Below are 20,795 nucleotides of genomic sequence, written 5' to 3' on the forward strand. Positions count from 1 at the left end.
CTGATATTATTGAGTGGAAAAAAAGCCAGTTTCACATTAAAACAGCACACAGCTCACAACCTTGAGGGTGTCATTGAGAGGCCTCTGTTTGCTCTCTTTAAGACTCACTCCATCACGCTGAACATCATTGTTCACTTGATAGAAGAGGAGAAGAAAAAAAAAAAGTCTGGTCGTAGAGCTGCTAGACTGACTCTCAGGCCAAAACAAATCACGTCTGTTTTGCATGTTAATTTATTCATCTGTAAAAAAAAAAAGAAAAAGAAAAAAGACTTTCCTTTAGAAAGTTGGTAATAAAAGCCTGGCGATCGATGATAATGGCATTTGTGCTTGTGTTTGTCATCTTCTCAAAAGCAACGCCGGTGGAGTTGCCGCAGATTTATTTGTATACTAGTGCTGTAAGTGGCGTGTAAATTATCCTAACTGTCCGTGTGGCTTTTTATCTTTGTAAGGCGCTACTATTAGAGCCCATCCATTAATGACCATAGTCCAGCCAATCAATGCTTAAATAAAAATCAGCTCCATTTGTAACGTTTTATGCAAACTTCAACTAAGCTGACTCTACGTTTTGTTGTTGTTGTTGTTGTTGTTTGTATAATGCAACAGGAATAGCTAAAACACACCAAATCAATATCACTTAAGTTTGGGTTTGCTTTGGCCCGCCCTCAGACTAATGCTTGACATTGCAGCATACAGATGAGCTTATGGATGCATGCTGGGGTGTAATTTCATTGTGATTCTATACGTTCTTCTTAGCGGAATAGAATCACCACAGGGAGAGAGAGGAAAAGGGTAAAAAATTATTGTAGCAGTTCACATGACTTGATAGTATGTATAGTGGATATAAAAAGTTTACACACCCCTGTTCAAAATGCCAGGCTTTTTTTTTTTTAAATAAGATAAACAAATGTCTGATGTTCCAGTGGTCTTTTTCTGACATTCTTGGCATCACATCTTACAACCACAAGCCATGTCTGCAGTGTTTTTCAAAGGTATCAGTCAGGAATAGGGTGCAAGAACATTTCCAAGACATTAAACCGGAACAGTTGAGTGCGAATACTAAGAACTGGACGTCCCTTCAAAATTGATGGGAAGACGAGAAGAGGGAGGCTGACAGCAACATGGAGGTTGCAGGAATTTCTGGCAAGTACTGGCTGTTTGCTACATGTGACAACATTGGGGGTGTTGTTTTTTTCTTTCCAAAAACATGAAATCTCACAAATGCATAAAGGAATTTTTTGGGGACTAAACCAAAATGAATATTTTTGGGGGGCTGTACTTTAACTTTAACTCTAAAAGATGTTTGTCACAAATACAAAATTGCACATGAACAAAAGAACGCCCTACTATAAAGTTTTTTTGTTCATCTGGAACTGAAGACTTCGACAAGGTGAAATGAATTAGGAACAGTTCTAGATTTAAAAAATCAAATGAAAATGTGAGGAAAAGTACGGAAGAGGATTAGGGCCAGTGAAAAGAGAAAAAAAAAGGTTGGCAGGATTCTGACTTCACTATAAAGTCAGAATTTAAAGTGAGAATCCTGCCAAACTTTTGTTCTCTCTCTCTTTACTGCCCCCTAATCTTCTTCCGTATAAAGTCCTGCTTGAACATCTGAAATTTATTTGGGGTTCATCGCAGACACTTTAAATGAAATACTATACTCAATGACTGCTAGTTTGGATAGGCCATGTTTACAGATCGTCCTGCCGAGAGAGATTATTAACACATATTTCACAAAGCGCTGCACAATTAGTTAACAGCATGGGGATTAAAGCGAGCTCCAACAATCTGCTGCAGTCTCTTTAACACTGACAGGATCAGGCAGCTGTTTCTCTACTTGTGTTTTTTTTTTTTCCTCGTCACGTCATGTGTCTTTGTGGTCGCCCCCACCCCGAGAGCGCATCAATCACTGTTAACTGACCCACCACTGTCTGCTGTTTCTGCTAAATGGATCTCCACAATTGAATCGAGGTCTAAGTGTGTGGTAAATGCTCTCGATGGCTAAATGAATTTGCGGGTTAACTCTCTCTAAAGAGCGTTTCCATACGAAAAAAAAAAAGAAGGAATAATACAAACACCTACAAGCGCGCATGTTTGGATATTGACGACAAAGCAGCCGACTTTAACCCAAAAGACAATCCATCTTTATTTTCCTCATATAGATTTGACTGTACACAGTTCCATACCGTTACACAGAAGGCATAAATGAATAAATTCAGTGCTCTCCTTTACATCTTTTTCAAAAACACATGGCAATAATAATAAATAGCACTCATGAAACAAGACGACCAACACGCTGTCAAACTGTACACAATTTACAACCATCAAGATGCAAACTTTTGAGGCAACGCAGACAGAAAAGCCGTTGTGATGTTTTTAGACGTTTCAAACGGAGAGCGGAAAGAACAATAGGGATCATTTGATTGAGCTCTTCAGTCGACAAAAGCAAAACGCGTACATATGAAATGCAGCAAAACGTGTGTGACAGGATGTTTGACTCAAATTGGCGTTCCTGGTTTCCCCGAAAATGTTTGAATGCTGAGATATGCTCCCCATAGTGGCTTTTTTAGATTTGCCATTATATATTCCCAAATTACAGTTGACTCCCGCATACTATTTATTTATTTGTTATCATTATTATTTTATTTATTATTGTTTTATTTTTTTACCGTAGAAAATTTGTAGTGGATGTTTATCAGTGTTTTGTTTTTGTTTTTTAAAATATTTTTTTCGGTTTTAATTTATTTTTATTATTGGTACCCCCCCCCCCCCCCTCTTTCATTGCATTTTAATTGGTGTCAATTACTCTTGGATGTTTGTTTTGAGCCTGGTTCCGATCGACCACCTAAAGCGGTGGTCGACAGTAGTACTAACAATAATAATACTATATCGTCAGGCTAATAACATACCTGCTTACTCATCTTTTGTCTTTGAGACATTTTTGCAACATCTGCATTAGACTATGGAGAGTCATTTCCTGCAAAAATTTGACTTTGGCAACAACAACAAAAATTATATATATATATATATATATATATATAGTCAGGCAGTTACATTAGAGTGACGATACAGTATGTGTGCTCTCTTCTCAGTGCACAATAGCCTTGTGGTTAATCCTCATCTCTCAGCATTCTCACACACCTATTGCTCCTCTCTTAGTAGGAAAACAACAAATATCTGCTTTACTTTCGAAGCCCCGAACTGAACCGTAAGATATCTCGGCCTTGCCACTGTTTGCTAATCCTCATGACACGGAGGCCAGACCGTTGGAGAATAGGCTGACAACACATCTGGCCTCCGTAAGTAGGATGATAGCGGGCGCGGCCAGATAGACCCCCGCTTCACTGAGGAGATTAGCAAGAGAAGCCCGGATCAGACGGAGGCAAGTACAGAGTCGAAACAAAGGCGCGGATGCACGTGGCGCATTGCAATGTGTTTCAACAGGTCAAGCTGGCCTCGGAGCAAACATCCCGCCGAAAATTGCCTCAGCTATAACACATATTTTCATATGCAATCATGTTAATGTGATCAGTAATAAGGGGGGGAAGAGAAAAAAAAGTTCATTAAATTGTCCAAATTAACGGTCGTTGTTGACTAATCCAGTCTGGAATCAATGAAAGCAAAAATGGAGGGCACTTTTTGGGAGTGCTGCTGATTTAGTCACAACTACTTTGCTGTGTAAAGAAATGAATGAAGTTGGGTTACAGTGGATATAAAAAGTCTACACACCCTTGTTGAGCCTATTTCACAGCTTTACATTATTAATGTGACCTACATGCTGTACAAGATAAAAAAAATAAAATAATAATAATAGTACAATAAACAACTGAGATGTGGTTGCACAAGTGTGCACACCCTCCTACAACTGGGCATGTGTATGTGTTCAGAATTAACCAATCATGTTAACTAGAGTCAGCACACACCTGCCGCCATTTTATAATAATAAAAAAAAACTTCAGCTGTTCTAGTAGGCTTTTCCTGATTTATTCGTAGCCACATCTTACCGCATAAGCCATAGTTAGAAGAGAGCTTACACAGCATTACTTTTTATCTATTTATTTTTTTAGTCAGAAGTGAAAATAAAAGTAATGTGGTTGAGTTGTGTTCTGCATGTTATAGGTCACATGAATTCATTCACCGCCAGCCCAGTTCGAATGAATGACTTAAATGGTGGAAAGGTTTTGTGTAGGCGCTTTATATCCACTGCACATAAACATGCACTATGAGGCAGCATTAGTCTGTTGTGGAAACAGGAGTTCAGAACATTCCAAGAGGTAGCGAGAGAGAGAGAGAGAGAGAGAGAGACTCTTCCAAAAAGTAATATTTAAAACATAACACCGAATCAATTGTTAATCATTAATTTTCTATAATTGATAGAGGCAGTGCATGTTATCAGAGCATATGAATGGTTTGCATTTGTAAATAAAAATAGTGAAAATATGGTCACGTCTCGTAAAAACTCACCACATTGCATCCGTGCATTTGTTTAATAAATTAAATACTGAAATGTTTTCTGGTCTTTTCAAAGTTGTCACGAGACACTCCTGAACATTAAAACACTGACGCGCGTCCTCGAGCGCACACTTCGCGACACAGACGAGAACAAGTCAAGCAGCCACAGATACACCAAGTTCAAAAACACCAGCGTCCGTCCCGCGTCGACCTCCACCCCGTAGTAGAAAAAAACAAAAACAAAAAACACTTGTGCCACAGTGCTTGTAAAATTCCCTCCCCGATGCGACACTGTTTCAGCCTTGTGCATACCCCTCGCCATCCCTTTCCTCCTCCAATTCAGTGGCGAGGAGAGTAAAGTGCATCTAAAAGGCTCGGGACGGTCCGTCAGAAACATGCGGGCGCCTCCGGACTGACAATCTTGACCGAGCCTCTTTGTGGTTTTGTCGTCAGTCCCGTTTTGGAGAAGTTCACAATCAGCGAGTCAGCATTTGCAAGATGCACTATTGAGTTTCACTTGGGCTTCAAAGGTGTCCTCTTCACCACCCGCCGACACCGACCGAACGCCGTTTCAGCCTTTGTTCCGTATCCTTGACGACCAGTTTAACATCCACGTACTAGTACGCTCTTTGTCTTCACTAGTAAGACAATTTAAAGCACTAATAGAACGACTGTGTCTTAACTGGTAAGTTTTTTTTTCCTTTACTGCATGACATTTCTGTCAACACTAGTGTGGCAAAACTGCTTCAGTTGACATTTTGTGCTGTACTGAGGTGCTTGCTATCAACTAGTAGAATTTGATCATGTCAATAGTAGTACTAGTAGCACGTTGTTGTCTACTAGTGCATATTTTTTCAAGGTGTTCTACTTGTATGTCAGTTGTCCTATTTTTGAGGACAAATTATGCACTAGTACCTTAGATGGATACTAGTTGGGCAAAGTTTAATAACTAGTAGCGTAAAAACATTACTAGTATTCTACTAGTGTGCTGAATTTCCTTACTAGTGACAACCAAGAGTGCACTAGTACATGGAATTTTATCAAAAATATCCAGCATAAGGTACTAGTACACGCTTTGTCCTCACTAGTAAGACAATTCAGCGCGCTAGTAGAACGACAGTGTCTCACTAGTTACATATTTACTATGACTGTACTATCTGCATACTAGTACGACAAATACAGTACATGTTGTCAACTAGTGCAGTTTTGCCTCACTAGTAACATGTAATTCTCCTACTAGTGAAGACAAAGAGTGCATGGACATTAAGCAGGATATCAGGGAAACAGTACGACACATGGCAACTAGTTTGGCCTTGTAGTGTTACTAGTGCAGCACAGTAGTTTACTAATAATGTTTAGTTCTTTACTAGTAGGCCAAAATTGAAAGTGTGTACAATATCTGGCTTAAAGTCCATGTTCTAGCACTCTTTTTGTCCTTACTTGTAAGACAATATAGCGCACTAGTAGAAGAGCTATTGGAACCGCTGTGTCTTACTAGTAACATTTTCTAATACTTTATGACATTTCTGCGTATTTGGTGGCCATACTAGTGGGATAGCTGCATATCACTAGTTAATCAAAACCACAAGTGGGCTAACTATGAGTAGGGTCCAAGAGGCTACTAGTGCATGACAGTAGTTGGGCGGGCCTAGTAGTGCTACTAGTGCAGCACAGTGGTCAACTAGCAAGGTTAATTTGTTCTACTAGGGTGGCACGAGTAGTGGACGAAACATCACTAGTCTGACATGGTCATTGTACTAGTACACTGAATTGTCTTACTGGTGAGGACCAAGAATGTACTAGTACTTTAGGACATCAAGGAAATTGAAAAAATTGCTGAAACGGCTTTCCGTAACCGCTGGCGTGATGGCATCAAAAAGTCTTGCGTATGTTCCGTCCTCAGAACTGGGACTGGTCCATCTCGTCCAACCAGGACGCGGGACTGGTGGGGAAGTCGGGGTAGCCCGTACTGCTGCCCGTGGACAGATCCGAGGTGGGGCCGCCCGCCATGGCCCTCAGGGCCTGGCCCACGCCGCCCGGCCCGCCCTGCGCCCCCAGAGCGTCCATGGTGAAGGCCAAGTTGTTGAGGAGGGGGGTGTGGCCGGGCAGGGAGGCGATGGAGGACGGCGACTGCGGTAGACCGTAGGGGCTTCCGGCACGGATGTCGTGGTACGCTTGGCCCGCCGCGTCCACCGAGAAGCTGCCGTTCAGCACCGCGCCGCTCGTCATGTCGCCGACGCTCCCGTACAGCCCGTTGCCGTGGCCCAAGTCTGACAGCACCTGGTCGTCTGACAATGAGAGATGATGTCAAATAATAGCTACAAGTACAGTACATTTTTTCATTTCTATGTACAGTATAGTACTTTTTTTTTTTTTTTACTTTTCAAGTACAGTGCATTATTTTTTTGGTACAGTTCAGTTGTATTTAACTTTAAAGTCTATGCAAAACTGTTTGTTTATGTACAATACATTAACTACAGTGTTTTTGTTTGGCTATTTTTAAGTTCAGCGTTAATGTTCAATGTTAAAATGTCACAGTGGTTTACAATAAATAGTAGATAAAGTGCCTAGACTGTATTTACAGTATAATCCACGATAGCTCTTTGTTTATCATTTAATCACCAAATCAATTGGAATGGATTACTTATTGTACTTTTGCTGGAAAAACATGCCACAGTCCAATAAATGACAAATACAATTTGATCGTGATGCTAAATGGAGTACACTACTATAGCATTTTATTGACACCATATGTTGTCCAAAGTGCTTTACCAAGCCTCGTATGGACTTTTCTGAACACATTTCAGATTGTACGGCTAACGCAACTCCGTCCAACCTACGGAAATGTTTTCCTTTTTAGTTTAAAATGAGACTTACTTTAACTGCAAGGATCCCTGCCAAAACACTGGCCAACAGGTAGTTTTTTTTTGGGGTGGGGGTGGGGGGGCGCTTTGGTCAAGTTTTAAATCAATCCTTGTTGTCCATCCATGTTTTCTGTCGTGCCAGATAGCTAGCATTAAGCTAGCCCAGGAGGTTTAGCTTAGTTAGCTTAGTTTTGGAGTTACTTTGAACTTACCAATTAGCCTACCCTAACTCATAAGTTTTTCATTCATTGCTTGCTATTTGGGGGGGGGGGGGAGAGAACTGATCAATGCTGAAAGCATTCCTACATATGTTATTGTGATTTTTATCCTCCTCACTTTTTTGGCATCAAACAACTCCCACATAATACTTCCGATTTACACTGTTCAAATTTCAACTTGCTTCAAAAATTCACACTTCCCGGGGTATTTATTGTCTGATTCCACATGACTAACAGTATTCGCACAATTTAACGTTAAATATAAACTTGTCCCCATTCATTTTCAATGGGATAGACACTCCCATACATATAACTTAACATCATTACTATCAGGTCTGATACTGCTCGGTGGCACAGTTGGAAAAAGTGCATTGTTCCGTTGTTCCAGGAGGTCATTATTTCACAATTTTCTTCATTAGCATTCCACATGCATTCAAATCTTAGCATTCAGCTATTAGCATTCAGCTATTAGCATTCAGCTTTCAGCATTCCCACACAATTTCTCCAGAAATTGCACTTAGTCTAGTTTCAATTAGATTTCATACACCCGTTTTAAGTTTCATCCAAGGAAAGTGTCTGGCAAGATATTATATTATAAGGTTGTCTAATTGGTTTTCATCCTACTTAGGATCCGGTGTTTGGCTGCAGGATGTGTCTGAGGAGTGTGAGGGCAATGTGAATCAACAAACACATTTCGCATTTGCCTGACAACAAAGATGTCAAGAAAATCGAGACAAAGGCAAATGTGATGGCTGACGCAATCGCAGCGCTGCGCTTTAACATTTTGCGGCGTCCTTTAATGCCGTGACACTGACGAGTCCCTCTTGGGAATGTTCCATCAGGCCAGTAGGTGCAATAGATACAGTATAATAAAGGACGGGTTCTCAAACTGGGGTCTCCGGAGCTCAAGGGGACTGTGAACTGTTGTTTGAGGGGCCCCAAAATAATTTACAATCAAGTATTTTTCAAATGTTCAAGTCTTATTTTTTCAAGAACTAAAACGGCATTTTTTTATTTTGAGAACATAGTCCCATTTTCATAGCATTTTTCCAGAAGAAAATGTGTAATACAAAAATATGACTAAATTTACGGCTTTTTATCCCAACAATTATGGCTTCTTCTTTTTTCTTTCTTTGTATTACGAAGACAATTTTTTTTCTTAACCAAATGCCACTAAATTCTCTTCTGGCAATTATAATAATTTTACATTCAGCAAAGTCCTTGTGCAGTATGAGGCGAAGTTACCTCTGAAGCTCAGCTCGCTGTCACTGATTCCCGCGTCATCCGCCGAGCTCTCCTTCTCCACCTTTGACCCTCCTCGGCTACGTTTAACACTTTTGTAAAACTGAGTCCAGCGATGGCGGCCCGCGTCTTTTTTTAGACGTTTCTCTTTCGCTCTGCGGTTCTGGAACCAAACCTGACCAGGGAGGAAACAAAATTGCTTTTCTTCCTGAGATCATATAAGGAAAATGTGACAATATATTTTGCGGCGCATGTAGCGACGTCTTACCTGCACTACTCGCATGTCGAGGCCCGTCTCGGAGGAAAGCTGCTCCCTGACGTGTCGTGCCGGCTTGGGGGAGTTCTTGTAGGCACTTTTGAGGGTCTCCAGCTGCTTGGCCGTGATGGTGGTCCTCGGTCGCTTGGTCCCCGCCTCGGAATCATCTAACAAAAATCCACAGGACAAATAGGTCAGTGATCGTTTGTGCATTATGCGTATCAGAGTACCGCAGTACAGCACACACAAGAAAAATGTAATTGTTGAGGAACAAACCCACAACTTCAGTTTGGGAGACAGCCAATCTGCTCCCTGAACCATGCAGCTCCTACTTTATTACATACACACAGCTGGAATCTCGCAAGAGACCAAAAATGATGTAGGAGTTGGTTTCGCTTGTCTGTCAGATTGTTGTTTTGTTTTTTGGGTGTTTGTTGGTTATGTTTGTGATGAATTGTATTTCTCTTGTCTAGATAGTCTTTGGTTAAGACTGTTTGTCAGATTTTATGAAAAAAAAAAGAGAGAATTTGCTCAAATAGGAATGTACAAATGTTTAAATTATATACGGTAGGTGTCTCCTTTATGTTTCTTATTTTCATTGGAGCTGAGAAGTATTTGATAGGAGATGGCTTTGGAATGTTAGGTTTATATTTTTGTTCATTAATTTGTACTTTCTTTCCTTTGTCCTTTTTTTAACGGCAAAAAAAAAGAAAACGTTTTTTAATGATGTACGAGTGGCATAGCTCAGGTGGTAGAGTGGCAGTCTCCCAAGCTGCAGGTCGTGAGTTCGTTCCTAAACCTTTGTGTAACATTTTTTTTTTAAATAAACTAGTAAAATTTTGCCAAAATCTCTCCTTGTAAAATTTCCTGAGTGAAAAATCTTTAATAGGTTATTTTTTTTATAGGATAGGCAAATTATATTGTACACAGTAAAAATACTAAGATACTTAAATAATTGATTAATTAATAATAATAAATACTTAAGTGACATTTACTCTGAATATTTTACTCTCATATATATAGTTATTCACTACAAATATCTTTAAATGAATCTTTCTATGGCAGTGACGTATAGTGACAGACAGAACAATTGAATGTGCTTCCACTAGATGGCAGCAGCTTCTTCAAGTAACCTGTGAATCCACTCCCCCCCCCCCCCTTTTTTTTTTTTGCACTTACTCACACAAACACGCACACATACAAACATGGTCTCCCAGGCAGGGAAGCGAACCCACGCCAACCTGCATCATAGGTAAGTGACGGTACCACTCAAATCCACTTATTGTGACAGTTTTATGTGGTGGGTGTGCCGTGGGATTGTTCTTATTTTGGCTCAGAAAATGTTGGGAAATACTAACTTGGACACGTAATTATGTAGCCTATACACTGTTTTCTTCTGCTTATTCTTTCTTTTTTATTTTTTTATTTATAGTTTCATTTCATGTTTTAGTATGTAGTGTATACATATATATATATATATATATATAAAAAAAGACATTCACTCTAAAAACAGTTGGGTCAAAAGTAACCCAATTATGGATTAAAAAATGGACCGATCCACTTTATAGGTCAATTTGACCCAACTTTCTGGGTTGTTTTATACAAAATGACCCCATTTTTGACCCAATTAAAGGATCTGACCAATATTTATCAGTTGTTTTACACTAAAATACATATTTCTTGACTCAAAGTTGGGTCAAATTGACCCATAATCGGTCCTTTTTTTAAATGTATTTATCCATAATTGGGTTACTTTTGAACCAACTTTCTGAGTTTTTTTTTTTTTTTACAAAATAACCCTTTTTTTCCCCCAACTAAAGGATCAGACAAATATTTATCAGTTGTTTTACACTAAAAGACATATTTCTTGATTCAAAGTTGGGTCAAATTGACCCATAATCGGTCCTTTTTTTAAATTTATTTATCCATAATTGGGTTACTTTTGACCCAACTTTCTGAGTTTTTTATTTTTATTTTTATTTTTTTTACAAAATAACCCTTTTTTCCCCCCAACTAAAGGATCAGACTAATATTTATGAGTTGTTTTACACTAAAAGACACATTTCTTGACTCAATTGTGGGTCAAATTGCCTCAAGTCGAGGATAAGTTCCATTTTTTGACCCATAGTTGGGTTATTTTTGACCCAACTGTTTTTAAAGTGTTGTATTTGATTTAAGTTTAGTTCTGCTCAATATTTGATTACACTAAAATGACATTTCATCTACATTCCATTATTCCCCCGCCACCATTTTTTGCTCTGCAATGCATTTCAGATTGTATCTGACCGTTCTGTTTGGCCGTCTCGTAGTCCACCTTGCACACCAGCCTGCCGTCCTCCATGAGGTAGAACTCATCCCCGGTGGCCAGCTGTCTGCTGCACATGATGCAGGCGAAGCAGTGCAGGTGATACACAAAGTCCTGCGCCTTCCGCACCACTTGCGTGGGAGGGATCCCCTGTTGGCACGAGGCGCATTTTGTTCCGAAGCGCCTGCGGGGGAGCAAAAAAAAAGGAAAAAAAGAACGTCATCTTAGGACCGCAGCGACGAAGACCAGCTGAGATGAAAGTAGTTTCCCATACTAGGCGGCCACAGTATGTATTTTCCTCTCGACTGCAGTCAAGAGTGATGGCGCGCCGCCTGCGTTAATAGAAGCTCCAGCTGTTGAAGGGGGGGAAAAAATCAGCAGTGGAATGCATTTCTGTTAACGATAGACCTGTCTGCAAGTTGATGGATGGAGAAGATCAATGCACTGCGGCCACTGTGTGTGTCTGCGTGTGTGTTGACGTGTTTGCAGAAGAAGTAGAGGGGATGAAGAAAAGGAGGAGGAGGAGGGTGCTCCCAGTAAACACACCCTCAGGAGGACCAATAAAACACTGACTCAGGAGAGCCTCTAAATCACACCAGCGAGCATGAGACAGTAAAAGAGGAAGGTGAAGCATACTCTCACACACACACACAGGCCACAAAATTAAGCACACCTGCAGAGGGAGCTGAAGCAAAACTGTGGCCTTCACAGAGATAATAATGCTCACAGACAAATATATAAATATATTTACATTATATATTATTATATAAATCTATTTGATATTTCAACTATAAAATGGTGGCTCAGTCCTGTTACCTAAATTATATTTTTGGTACTGTTTCCCTTTAAGATACATGTCAACATGCCATTAGCACAAATGTGGCTATATTTCATGTATTTGCAAATGTCTATGCTAAAAACTCACTCCTGATTGCCATTAATATATATTTTTAAAGGCTGATATGTGCAAATTATGAGTAGTTCTATATGTATATAATGAAAATAAGAATTTAAAAAAACGGAATTTGAAGTTTATTATTTAAGAGTAACAATTGGATAGTGCAGGTGTACCAAATGTTGTGTCTGGTGATGACATGTAAAATGTGCAACTGCAAAGACTCATAAAATATTCAACACATTTAGTGCCTCAGAAATCCAATTGCAGGGGATAAAAATTTTTTTTTAAGTGTATGAATTGATCCGCTAAATCAGTGATACTCAAATGGTGGGTCGGAACCCAAAAATTGGGTCAGGAATTCATTATATAGGTTATGGACAGGTACTACTTAGTATACTTAAAATATGATCCTTGAGGACTCGAGTTACGACCGAGCTCCGTTCCTACGCTGGCGATTTAACCCCAATTTCAATTTAAATCGGATATCACCGTTAAAGTCGTTATTTACATCAAAAATGCTTTGTAGAGTAATTTAAAAAACAATTTTTTTTTGCGCAACTTGGAAAAGCCGGAAACCAGTATTTCGTGTTTCCGCACGGACATTCATTGCTGGCGGACCGCAGAGCGTAGCGAATTCAAACATAAACACGAAAATGTGATGCGCCTGATGGTGAGCCGACCTGCTTGATGGACGTCCGTTGCTGGAGGTACTGTACAACTTTAAATAACAAAAATGGCGTGATTATTGTAAGAAATTAACGAAAAAGAAGGTGCTATACGGACGAGGCACGGGCGCCGTAAAGTGAAAACGGCGTAGGTCGCGTACGATGTAACTCGAGGACTTTTCAACGTCTACTTTTGGACAATGCATTGTATTTTTTCCCTTGGATGGCTTCTTGTACCAAAATAGCCCGCGGACTTTTCAACGTCTACTTTTGGACAATGCATTGTATTTTTTCCCTTGGATGGCTTCTTGTACCAAAATAGCCCGCTTACCTCTCTTATATAAAGAGCAACAATCCGCGTTACATAATGAAGATGAAACGGAGTGCGCAGCCCATTTGAGGAAACTCCTCAGAAAACATGTGTGTTAGTAGGTCATAAGCGCAAAAGAGAGACTGACTTAAAGAAATCCTCCTTGCAGTAGACGCTGCCGGCCCTGGAGAAGCACTTGTCGGCCAGCGGCGTGTGGCAGTCGGCGCACTTGAGGCACTTGGAGTGCCAGTGTCTGTCCAGGACCTTCAGGATGAACTTGTCCACGATGTGCTGACTGCAGCCGGCGCACTGAGGGATCTCTGCCGGGTGGGGAACACACGTTGGCGTTAAACATTCCTTGCCATCACTTTCACTGTCTTTATTTGCACGTGAAAGATCTTTAGACTTCATCTGATGATTTATTCAACATTGCACATGTATGAGTGACCAACAGCGGGAGACAGAACAGAGAAGCCTGATGGGTCACCAAACGGCGCCGTGATTTTCTTAGATGGAAAAAACATGAAGGGATGTTCCAAAGCTTTGCTCACATGAGGGGGAAATAGTAGATCTTTTTTTTTTGTCATGTACACACAGGTACAGGAAATTTGACCTCTGCATTTGACCCATCGCAATCACATCCCTTTCAGTGCAAAACTTTAGAGGATAAGTCTCTTCAGCACGACCACAATGTGAACAATGAACAGGCAAAGAATCATGTTGGTAACATTCATGGTTCTGCTAAATTGTGATGGGAAACGTTTGGCCCGTGGTCATTTATGTAATACGAAAAATCTTGTTTAAAAAAAAAAAAAAAAAGGATATAACCCTCTAATACTTTTTCATAAATTTATATGACCCTTGGAGGAATTTTAAAAGCTGGGTTTTACACCTAAGGCTCGGGGGCCAGATTTGGTCCACCATATTATTTAATGCGGCCAGGAATGGCGCTACATCGGGGCTGTTGCCCCATGAAAAAAAATCTGTATACCCCAGTTGAACCACTCCAGCATTTTATTTGATATTCTAAAATATATTTTATTTTATTTTGGCCCCCAATTTTTTTTTTGAAAGAATTGCAGTCAACTTCACGTGAAACAGTTTTACAAGCTACCAAATCCCTTCAAAATATAAGTGGACAATAATTTTAGGACTTCACTAAAATATTAGCTTGCCGCCATTTTCCAAACTATATGATTTCAAATTCAATTTGTTAGAGAAAAAAATATATAACAATAAAATACAACACGTGCTACAGCATGCGTGCATTTTCTCAGGAACTCATTTTTATTTTATTTTTTTAACCTTAACTAGTTTTGACAATGTTTATTTTCATCAAAATCCTGGACAATATATTTGTATTTCTCTGTAACTTCTGCTCTATAATTCCTATTAATTGTTTTTGAAAAATGCTTGCTAACAGCGATTTGTGTGTACATAATAATATGAATTGAGTATACATTGATGCTGTATATATGATTTTCGTATTCATAACAGCCCTTGAGGGAAAAGTTTAATTAACTATTTGACAAAATTATATTGATGCCCCTGAAAGCCTCCCGACACTTCATTATATGTGATTCCAAACCCAATAACCTTAAAGAAAAACTGGAAAAAAGATGATACAGTTAATCATGATAGCTATAACAAAAAAAAACGTCAAGTGCAGAAATTGGCATTTTTGAAACGAGCCGTTTACAAGTTTCATAAACCAGGTGTGCAATTTGAGTTTGCAATAATTGCATTTTCAAAATGTTATTAACACGCATGCAGCCGTAGTAGTTTTGCATGCATATTCAATGAACCTACTTTAATTGCGATTAGAAGCAGGGATGGATTGGCACGTGTGTCTCTCTGTCCATGGTGCTGATGACGTTGATCATTTGAACACTTTCTCTTAATCAGATGAGCTTCGAGGCAGTGCATGGTCGTTTTAAAGGTGACACGTTGTAAATAACACGGAGGTTTTATTTATTTTTATTTTTTTTATTTTTGCTGTGTTTTGTTTTAAGGAACAAACGCCATTATAGCGACCGTTGCATTAAGATGCAACCGTGACAAATATTTAAATGCACCCAATCGAAATAAAAAGGACAAATACTACGCTGGTTAATTTGTTACTTTAACTCACAGAAAAAAACGCGCGTGTTTTTGTCGCCATGCACATTGACTGGCTCGCATAAAATCTACATATTTTTTTTCTCTCTTACATATCGTGAGCCAAACAACAAATAGAAAAAGTAATCTAATCGTACGAGCTATTTTGTTGTGGACGTTTTTCTAAAAAAACAGTCATGTTATTCAAAATAGCTCTGCTATAATAAACTACTCGTTAAAATGAAAAATGTAATGCATCATTATATTATTCTTTTTTGTTTTTTTTGTGAGTGACTATTTCCAAACGCAAATAAAAAAAAAAATGCTGATGAGCTTTCTCTGATCTGCTATCGGTTGCCATGACTGCGCTCCCCATCATCACACTGAACCTCATCATCTTCATCACCTCAACTATTCAAGAGGTCACGCACACGCAATGTATCCATTTTCTCCAGTTTTTTTCCCCTCCCCTATTTAATTCATTGTCCTAATTTCCACGCATGACAGGAAAAGAAATCTCTTTTATTCCTCGAAAAAAAAATTTGCAGGCAGGATGTTGGCACTGCAGGGGGGCTGAGTGGCAGGATCTTTTATCCAATCTTTTAATCTGCCTCGAATTATAACATTAAATAGCATAATCCCACCACATATAGGATGTATAGTCTGTTTTAAAAAGTGATGTCATAATTAAAAATGTATTATTTCGAAACGTACTAAACGTTTTTTTTTTTTTTTAAATAGATTCACGTTCTTTTTTAATTCAGCCTGTTTGCTAGTTAAGCTATACAGAATTAGGTCACGACAGAAATATTTACATTATTTGGTTTTATGATAAATACAAAGACATTATGGCACGATCTTTTTAATTTTACAAGTTGTATTTTTTTAGATATTTTTGCTGTCTTTGGGACAAAATGAAGCGCGCAAGCAAAGGCCTTTCAACAAGACAATTATAGACCGTGCACATTAGAATTAAATAAACTAAAACTAAGGTGCTTTTTAAAAGAAATACAAATAAATAAATAAAACAAAACCAATATGAATGAATAATACTGCAAATGTAATTGCGTGAAGAACATGGGGGGGGGGGGGGGGGGCAGCGCATACAAATGTGATCCACATCCTCGTGCAGCACTCAACACTATCATCTAATACAAATGAATAAATAAATAAAAAAAAAATATATATATATATCCATAAATATGATCAATCGGTTTCCTTACGTTGCAGTGGCACTCCCAGGATGTCCGGTAAACTCTTAACGGGACTCTCTATGGGGAGGACCGCCGCACTTTGCATCATCGTGATCCGACACGCGCACGCAGCCGCAACACGGTGGGCGCACTGCCCCCTCTCGTGTGGTCAAAAAAGAGAAGAAGAAGAAGAAGAAGAAGAAGAAGAAGAAGAAGAAGAAGAAGAAAAAAAGAGCAAAACGAGGCGCGCTGGTGCTGCTCCCCTCTCTCCTTTACGTCCAACAAGGGATGGATGGCGTCCGCGCTTGTGCCGGGCCGTGCCGAGCTCTTTTTTGGAGAGGCTCGAGACGGGCTGCCGAGACCTGCAAGGGGCGGCGGGGAGTGACGTCATCGCGGCGCAGGCTCACCGGGGGGCCAATGGGAGGGCTTCTCCGCCATCACCCCTCCCTCCTCCTTCTGAGCATCCTCAGGAGGTGGAAAGGCGGGACACTGAGCTCATAAATAGCTGACTGCAGCGTGAGTGGCCCCCAGAGGAAGCCCAGAGGAACCCAGGGGCCACCATGAGGATGACCCCGCAACTGGGAACGTCAGGCCTATACTATCATTTTTGATAAGAGCCAATTTAAACAATGATCAGTATGGATGGATTTTCTTATATTTAAGTAATAGTACACGGGGTTTTCTCCCTCATCAATCTTTTTCTTATATTCAAGCAAAGGCCTATTCCATTGTGCTATGAAAAAAAAAAATGTTTTTCTTATACTGAAGCAAAAATAATATCTCAGGTTTTCATAATTGCATTTTCTTATATACTACACAATCAACCTTTTCTCATATATCAGCAAAATATACGTATTTTTTTCACTGACAGACACTTATTATATTGAAGTAATCATAGGTAAACTGGATGTCACATTTTTTCCCCATATAGCTCCACATGATTATTTTCCTGATATCAAACTTATTGGCTATAACAGTATCAAATGATCAATCTTTATTTATTGTATGCTCATGCATCACCAAACAATATCATTCATATATTATGCCAAAGATTAAATGAATTTAAAAAAAACAAAAAAACATAATTAGTCTTATTCTTATTACTGGTTTTCACGTTTGTTTGCATGAGGGAGGAGAATAAAGCGATGTGATAGTTTCTCGGACGGTGTCGCAGTGACGTGTGACGTCACTTTGACGTGACACAACTGGAGATTTCAGGTAGCTTGGGGCTGCGAGTTCAAGCTCAATGAACTCCGTCGTCGCTTCCAATTGGCTTCACGTGAGAAAAGAGAAGTGAGCCTTCAGTGTCGACACACAACCCCCCCCCCCTAACCCCCCAACCCCACTGGCAATCACCTGCACGCTCGAAACAGCTGGGCGCCAAATAACCTGAATGCGTTACGAGTAGCTACGAGACATCTCGGCATATAATTAATAATAATAATAATAATCAGTATCAATGTGACAATATCATAGACAACATCAATCTCGCTTTGCACATCCCCAAAACGTAATTAAAACATTCATAAATATTAAGGATGTATTTTTATGAATTGAAATGTTATTGCCAAAGTTGTGCAAGAAACATTTTTGTTTATTCTAAATAGGAACAAATATAATATGCAATGCAACAACAATAGTATATACACAAAACTATTAATCATCCACACATCCAAAAATTATTATATTTAATTATTAATTCAAAACGATTTCAGGTAGACATCAAAATGATGCAAAAACAGTAGCTACGTAATTGGTACGTAAAAAAAACAACACTTTTGATAATAAGCAACAAAAAATGAAGTAGAGCAATATCATATAACGTTAGATGAAAAAATGTCAATCATGGTTATCAAAAAAATAACGCCAAAACAGCTTTAGCAATTATTTGAATTGACTACGCCCCCAAATTTCGCTTTGTCTCACTAAAAGCATTGTGCCGAAACATATCTGTGAAAAATAAAACTAAATTCAAAAATAAATAAATCCACGTTCGATTTTGAGCAACGCCGTGTAAGGCGGAAGCAGTAATTCACGCGAAGTGACTCCTTTGCCATCGCCGTTGACCCACCACCTCTAATTAGAGCTCATCTTTCACTTTATTGACATCTGCACGCGCGCATACACTCACAGGCAAAAAAAAAAAAAAAACCACACAAAACGCCATCTTATGACAAACCCTAAAAAGAATCAAACCCACGACAATTTTCATGCACTGCAACTTTGCCGGAAATATTTACAACAATAAATGCTTCGATTGATGATGTTTAGGATCGCGCAGACCTACCTCGCCTCTGCTCCTCCTCTTCCTCCTCTTCCTCTTCTTCACCTTCCTCCTCCTCCTCCTCCTCCTCACCTTTCCCATCACGCAGTGTTGCATCCCGCAGGTGAATCCCACAAAGGGCAGCTCTGTCAGCCTTGGTGACGGAAGTCAGGAGATGGAGCAGAAGAAGAAGAAGCGTGGCGAGGGAGAGCAGAGCAAAGCAGAGATGAGAGGAGGCAGGCAGGCAGGCAGGCAGGCAGGCGGGCGGCAACGCAACCTCCCGACGGAAGAGAAAATTAAATTGCACTTGGGGGGCAAATTGTATTAGGGAATAGTTATTGTCTCCTGACAGCTCCTGTCCATTTGGGTAATTAGTCGCCCGCAATGCTCCAACTGTCACAAATGATATTTTCACCATTCCCTGATTGAAGCTGACCCCCTCTTGTACGCCACATCACATTATAACGCGCGCGCGCGCGTGTGTGCGGACGAGGCGTTAATAGGCTCGTTGAACGCTAATAACCGCAAAGTTCAGCCAACTTGTCAACCGTCACCTGACCACTCACTTTCATTTTATTACACACAAAACACACACACAGCCAATTATATTATTATTGTTGTTGTCGTCGTCATTAGCTAATTTGTACAATATACCACGAAGTGCTAGTACTAGTATTTTCAACAGTTGCTGTGCTTATGATTTTTCTTTAAATGTTTGTTTAAAAAATAAGAACTAGTATTATTAGTACATTAATAGTAGTAGTAGGAGTAACTTCCGGGTTTTCACCCATCAACTTTGTTCCCGTTTCCGGTTTGCGACCGGCCACTGGCCGGAAACGGCGCTGATGTGTAAAACCCGGATGTTGGAAGTCCGTGGCATCTACCCGATTGTCGTTGTTGTTGTTCCTCTTCTTTGGAATTTGTGGTGGTTAGCAAACAACAAAATGCTACATTGACGCCACCGACTGGTTAGGAGTGTGGACCAGAATATTACTCAACATAATTTTACTAAAATGGCGCGTTCACAATAACTGTAGATGTAACAAAACACAGAACACTACATGCAATTGAAAAAATAAAAATAAAACAAACACTATACTATCTCTATCAGCTGTGTTTATCGAAGATATTGAAATAAATATTCTCATTGTATTGTATCACTACTACAGCAGCTGTATCATTATTGTTACTTAGTTTTCAAATTGCAATTTCTAAGTGTAACTGAACATTTGCAATATTTTATTATTATCGGCATTACTACTAATCATAGTACTGTAGTAGTATCAGTAAAAGTATTATTATTGTATTTTCTATTCATTGGTTTCAAATTGGAAATATCAAGTGTAATGGAACAATTAACCCTTCAACACCCACCCATTAATATTATTTTCACATATTATTTAATCAGACTTAAATATAATGTATAAATACATGTATTGCAAATATCAACTACTGTATAATTAAGTTTCTTATGCAGCCACAACACCACATAATACAAATAAAGGTATTATACTATATTTATTTATAACAAATACATGAATACATGTTAATGATATATGTATATATATTTATATATTTTAGGAGGCTTTTCTTGCAGCTGTGTGGATGGTGGCAATGGAATTAATGACGTACATGTTTGGCTTGTTTTTAGTTGAAGGACTGCATGACTTTGAACGAATGAATGTACAGTACAACAGAAATACATTTTAATATCATTCACACGTGTCAATGTTTTCCTCAAGAAAATTGACTCAATATAAATCTGTATCCCAAATGATTTGAAATGACCTTGAATCCTGGTACAACATTACAATAAGTTGAATGAAATGAAATGAATGAAAATTATTTACATTCAGATTCCAATGAAGTTCCTTTGCCTGTTCTCCATTTTTCACAACCAATGAATCATCGTAATGTCCCAAGCCACTTCATTAGGTACAAGAGCTGTATCAAACATTGTGCCATTAAATAATAATGCCCACTTTTGATAAACGCTGTCAAAGACGTATTCATTTGAAACAATTTGCATACTATT

At 39.2% G+C, this 20,795-nt stretch overlaps 1 protein-coding gene across 3 annotated transcripts; it reads right to left on the reverse strand.

The window, feature by feature from the left end:
• Nucleotides 1-2,124: 2,124 nt before the first annotated feature.
• Nucleotides 2,125-18,980, reverse strand: lhx4 (LIM homeobox 4). 3 transcript variants are annotated; one of them, XM_086089480.1, is made up of 7 exons: nt 18,785-18,980; nt 16,528-16,859; nt 13,356-13,527; nt 11,316-11,518; nt 9,042-9,196; nt 8,777-8,948; nt 2,125-6,737 (listed from the first exon to the last, which is right to left on the reverse strand). In XM_086089480.1, the coding sequence occupies exons 2-7, from the start codon at nt 16,604-16,606 to the stop codon at nt 6,349-6,351; spliced, it is 1,170 nt and encodes a 389-aa protein (XP_085945606.1). In that variant the 5' UTR covers nt 16,607-16,859; nt 18,785-18,980; the 3' UTR covers nt 2,125-6,348. The 3 variants fall into 3 exon arrangements, with proteins under 3 accessions (XP_085945606.1, XP_085945607.1, XP_085945605.1); XM_086089481.1 differs by lacking the exon at nt 18,785-18,980 and having other exon boundaries at nt 16,528-17,797; XM_086089479.1 differs by lacking the exons at nt 16,528-16,859; nt 18,785-18,980 and having other exon boundaries at nt 13,356-13,672.
• Between the last annotated feature and the right edge of the window lie 1,815 nt (nt 18,981-20,795).

The sequence above is a fragment of the Leptonotus elevatus genome, chromosome 11 (assembly GCF_054856555.1).
Source record: "Leptonotus elevatus isolate MCC_2025b chromosome 11, RoL_Lele_1.0, whole genome shotgun sequence".
Lineage (NCBI taxonomy): Eukaryota > Metazoa > Chordata > Actinopteri > Syngnathiformes > Syngnathidae > Leptonotus > Leptonotus elevatus.

What these genes read in the sequence shown, in the direction of transcription:
- lhx4 (XM_086089479.1), bottom strand. Translation starts at nt 13,618, where the DNA reads ATGAAGTCTAAAGATCTTTCACGTGCAAATAAAGACAGTGAAAGTGAT. An exon ending in TGCAAGGAGGATTTCTTTAA is followed by an intron (nt 11,519 to 13,355) that starts GTCAGTCTCTCT and finishes GCTCCCCCGCAG; the next exon opens with GCGCTTCGGAACAAAATGCG. An exon ending in TCGACATGCGAGTAGTGCAG is followed by an intron (nt 8,949 to 9,041) that starts GTAAGACGTCGC and finishes CTCCCTGGTCAG; the next exon opens with GTTTGGTTCCAGAACCGCAG.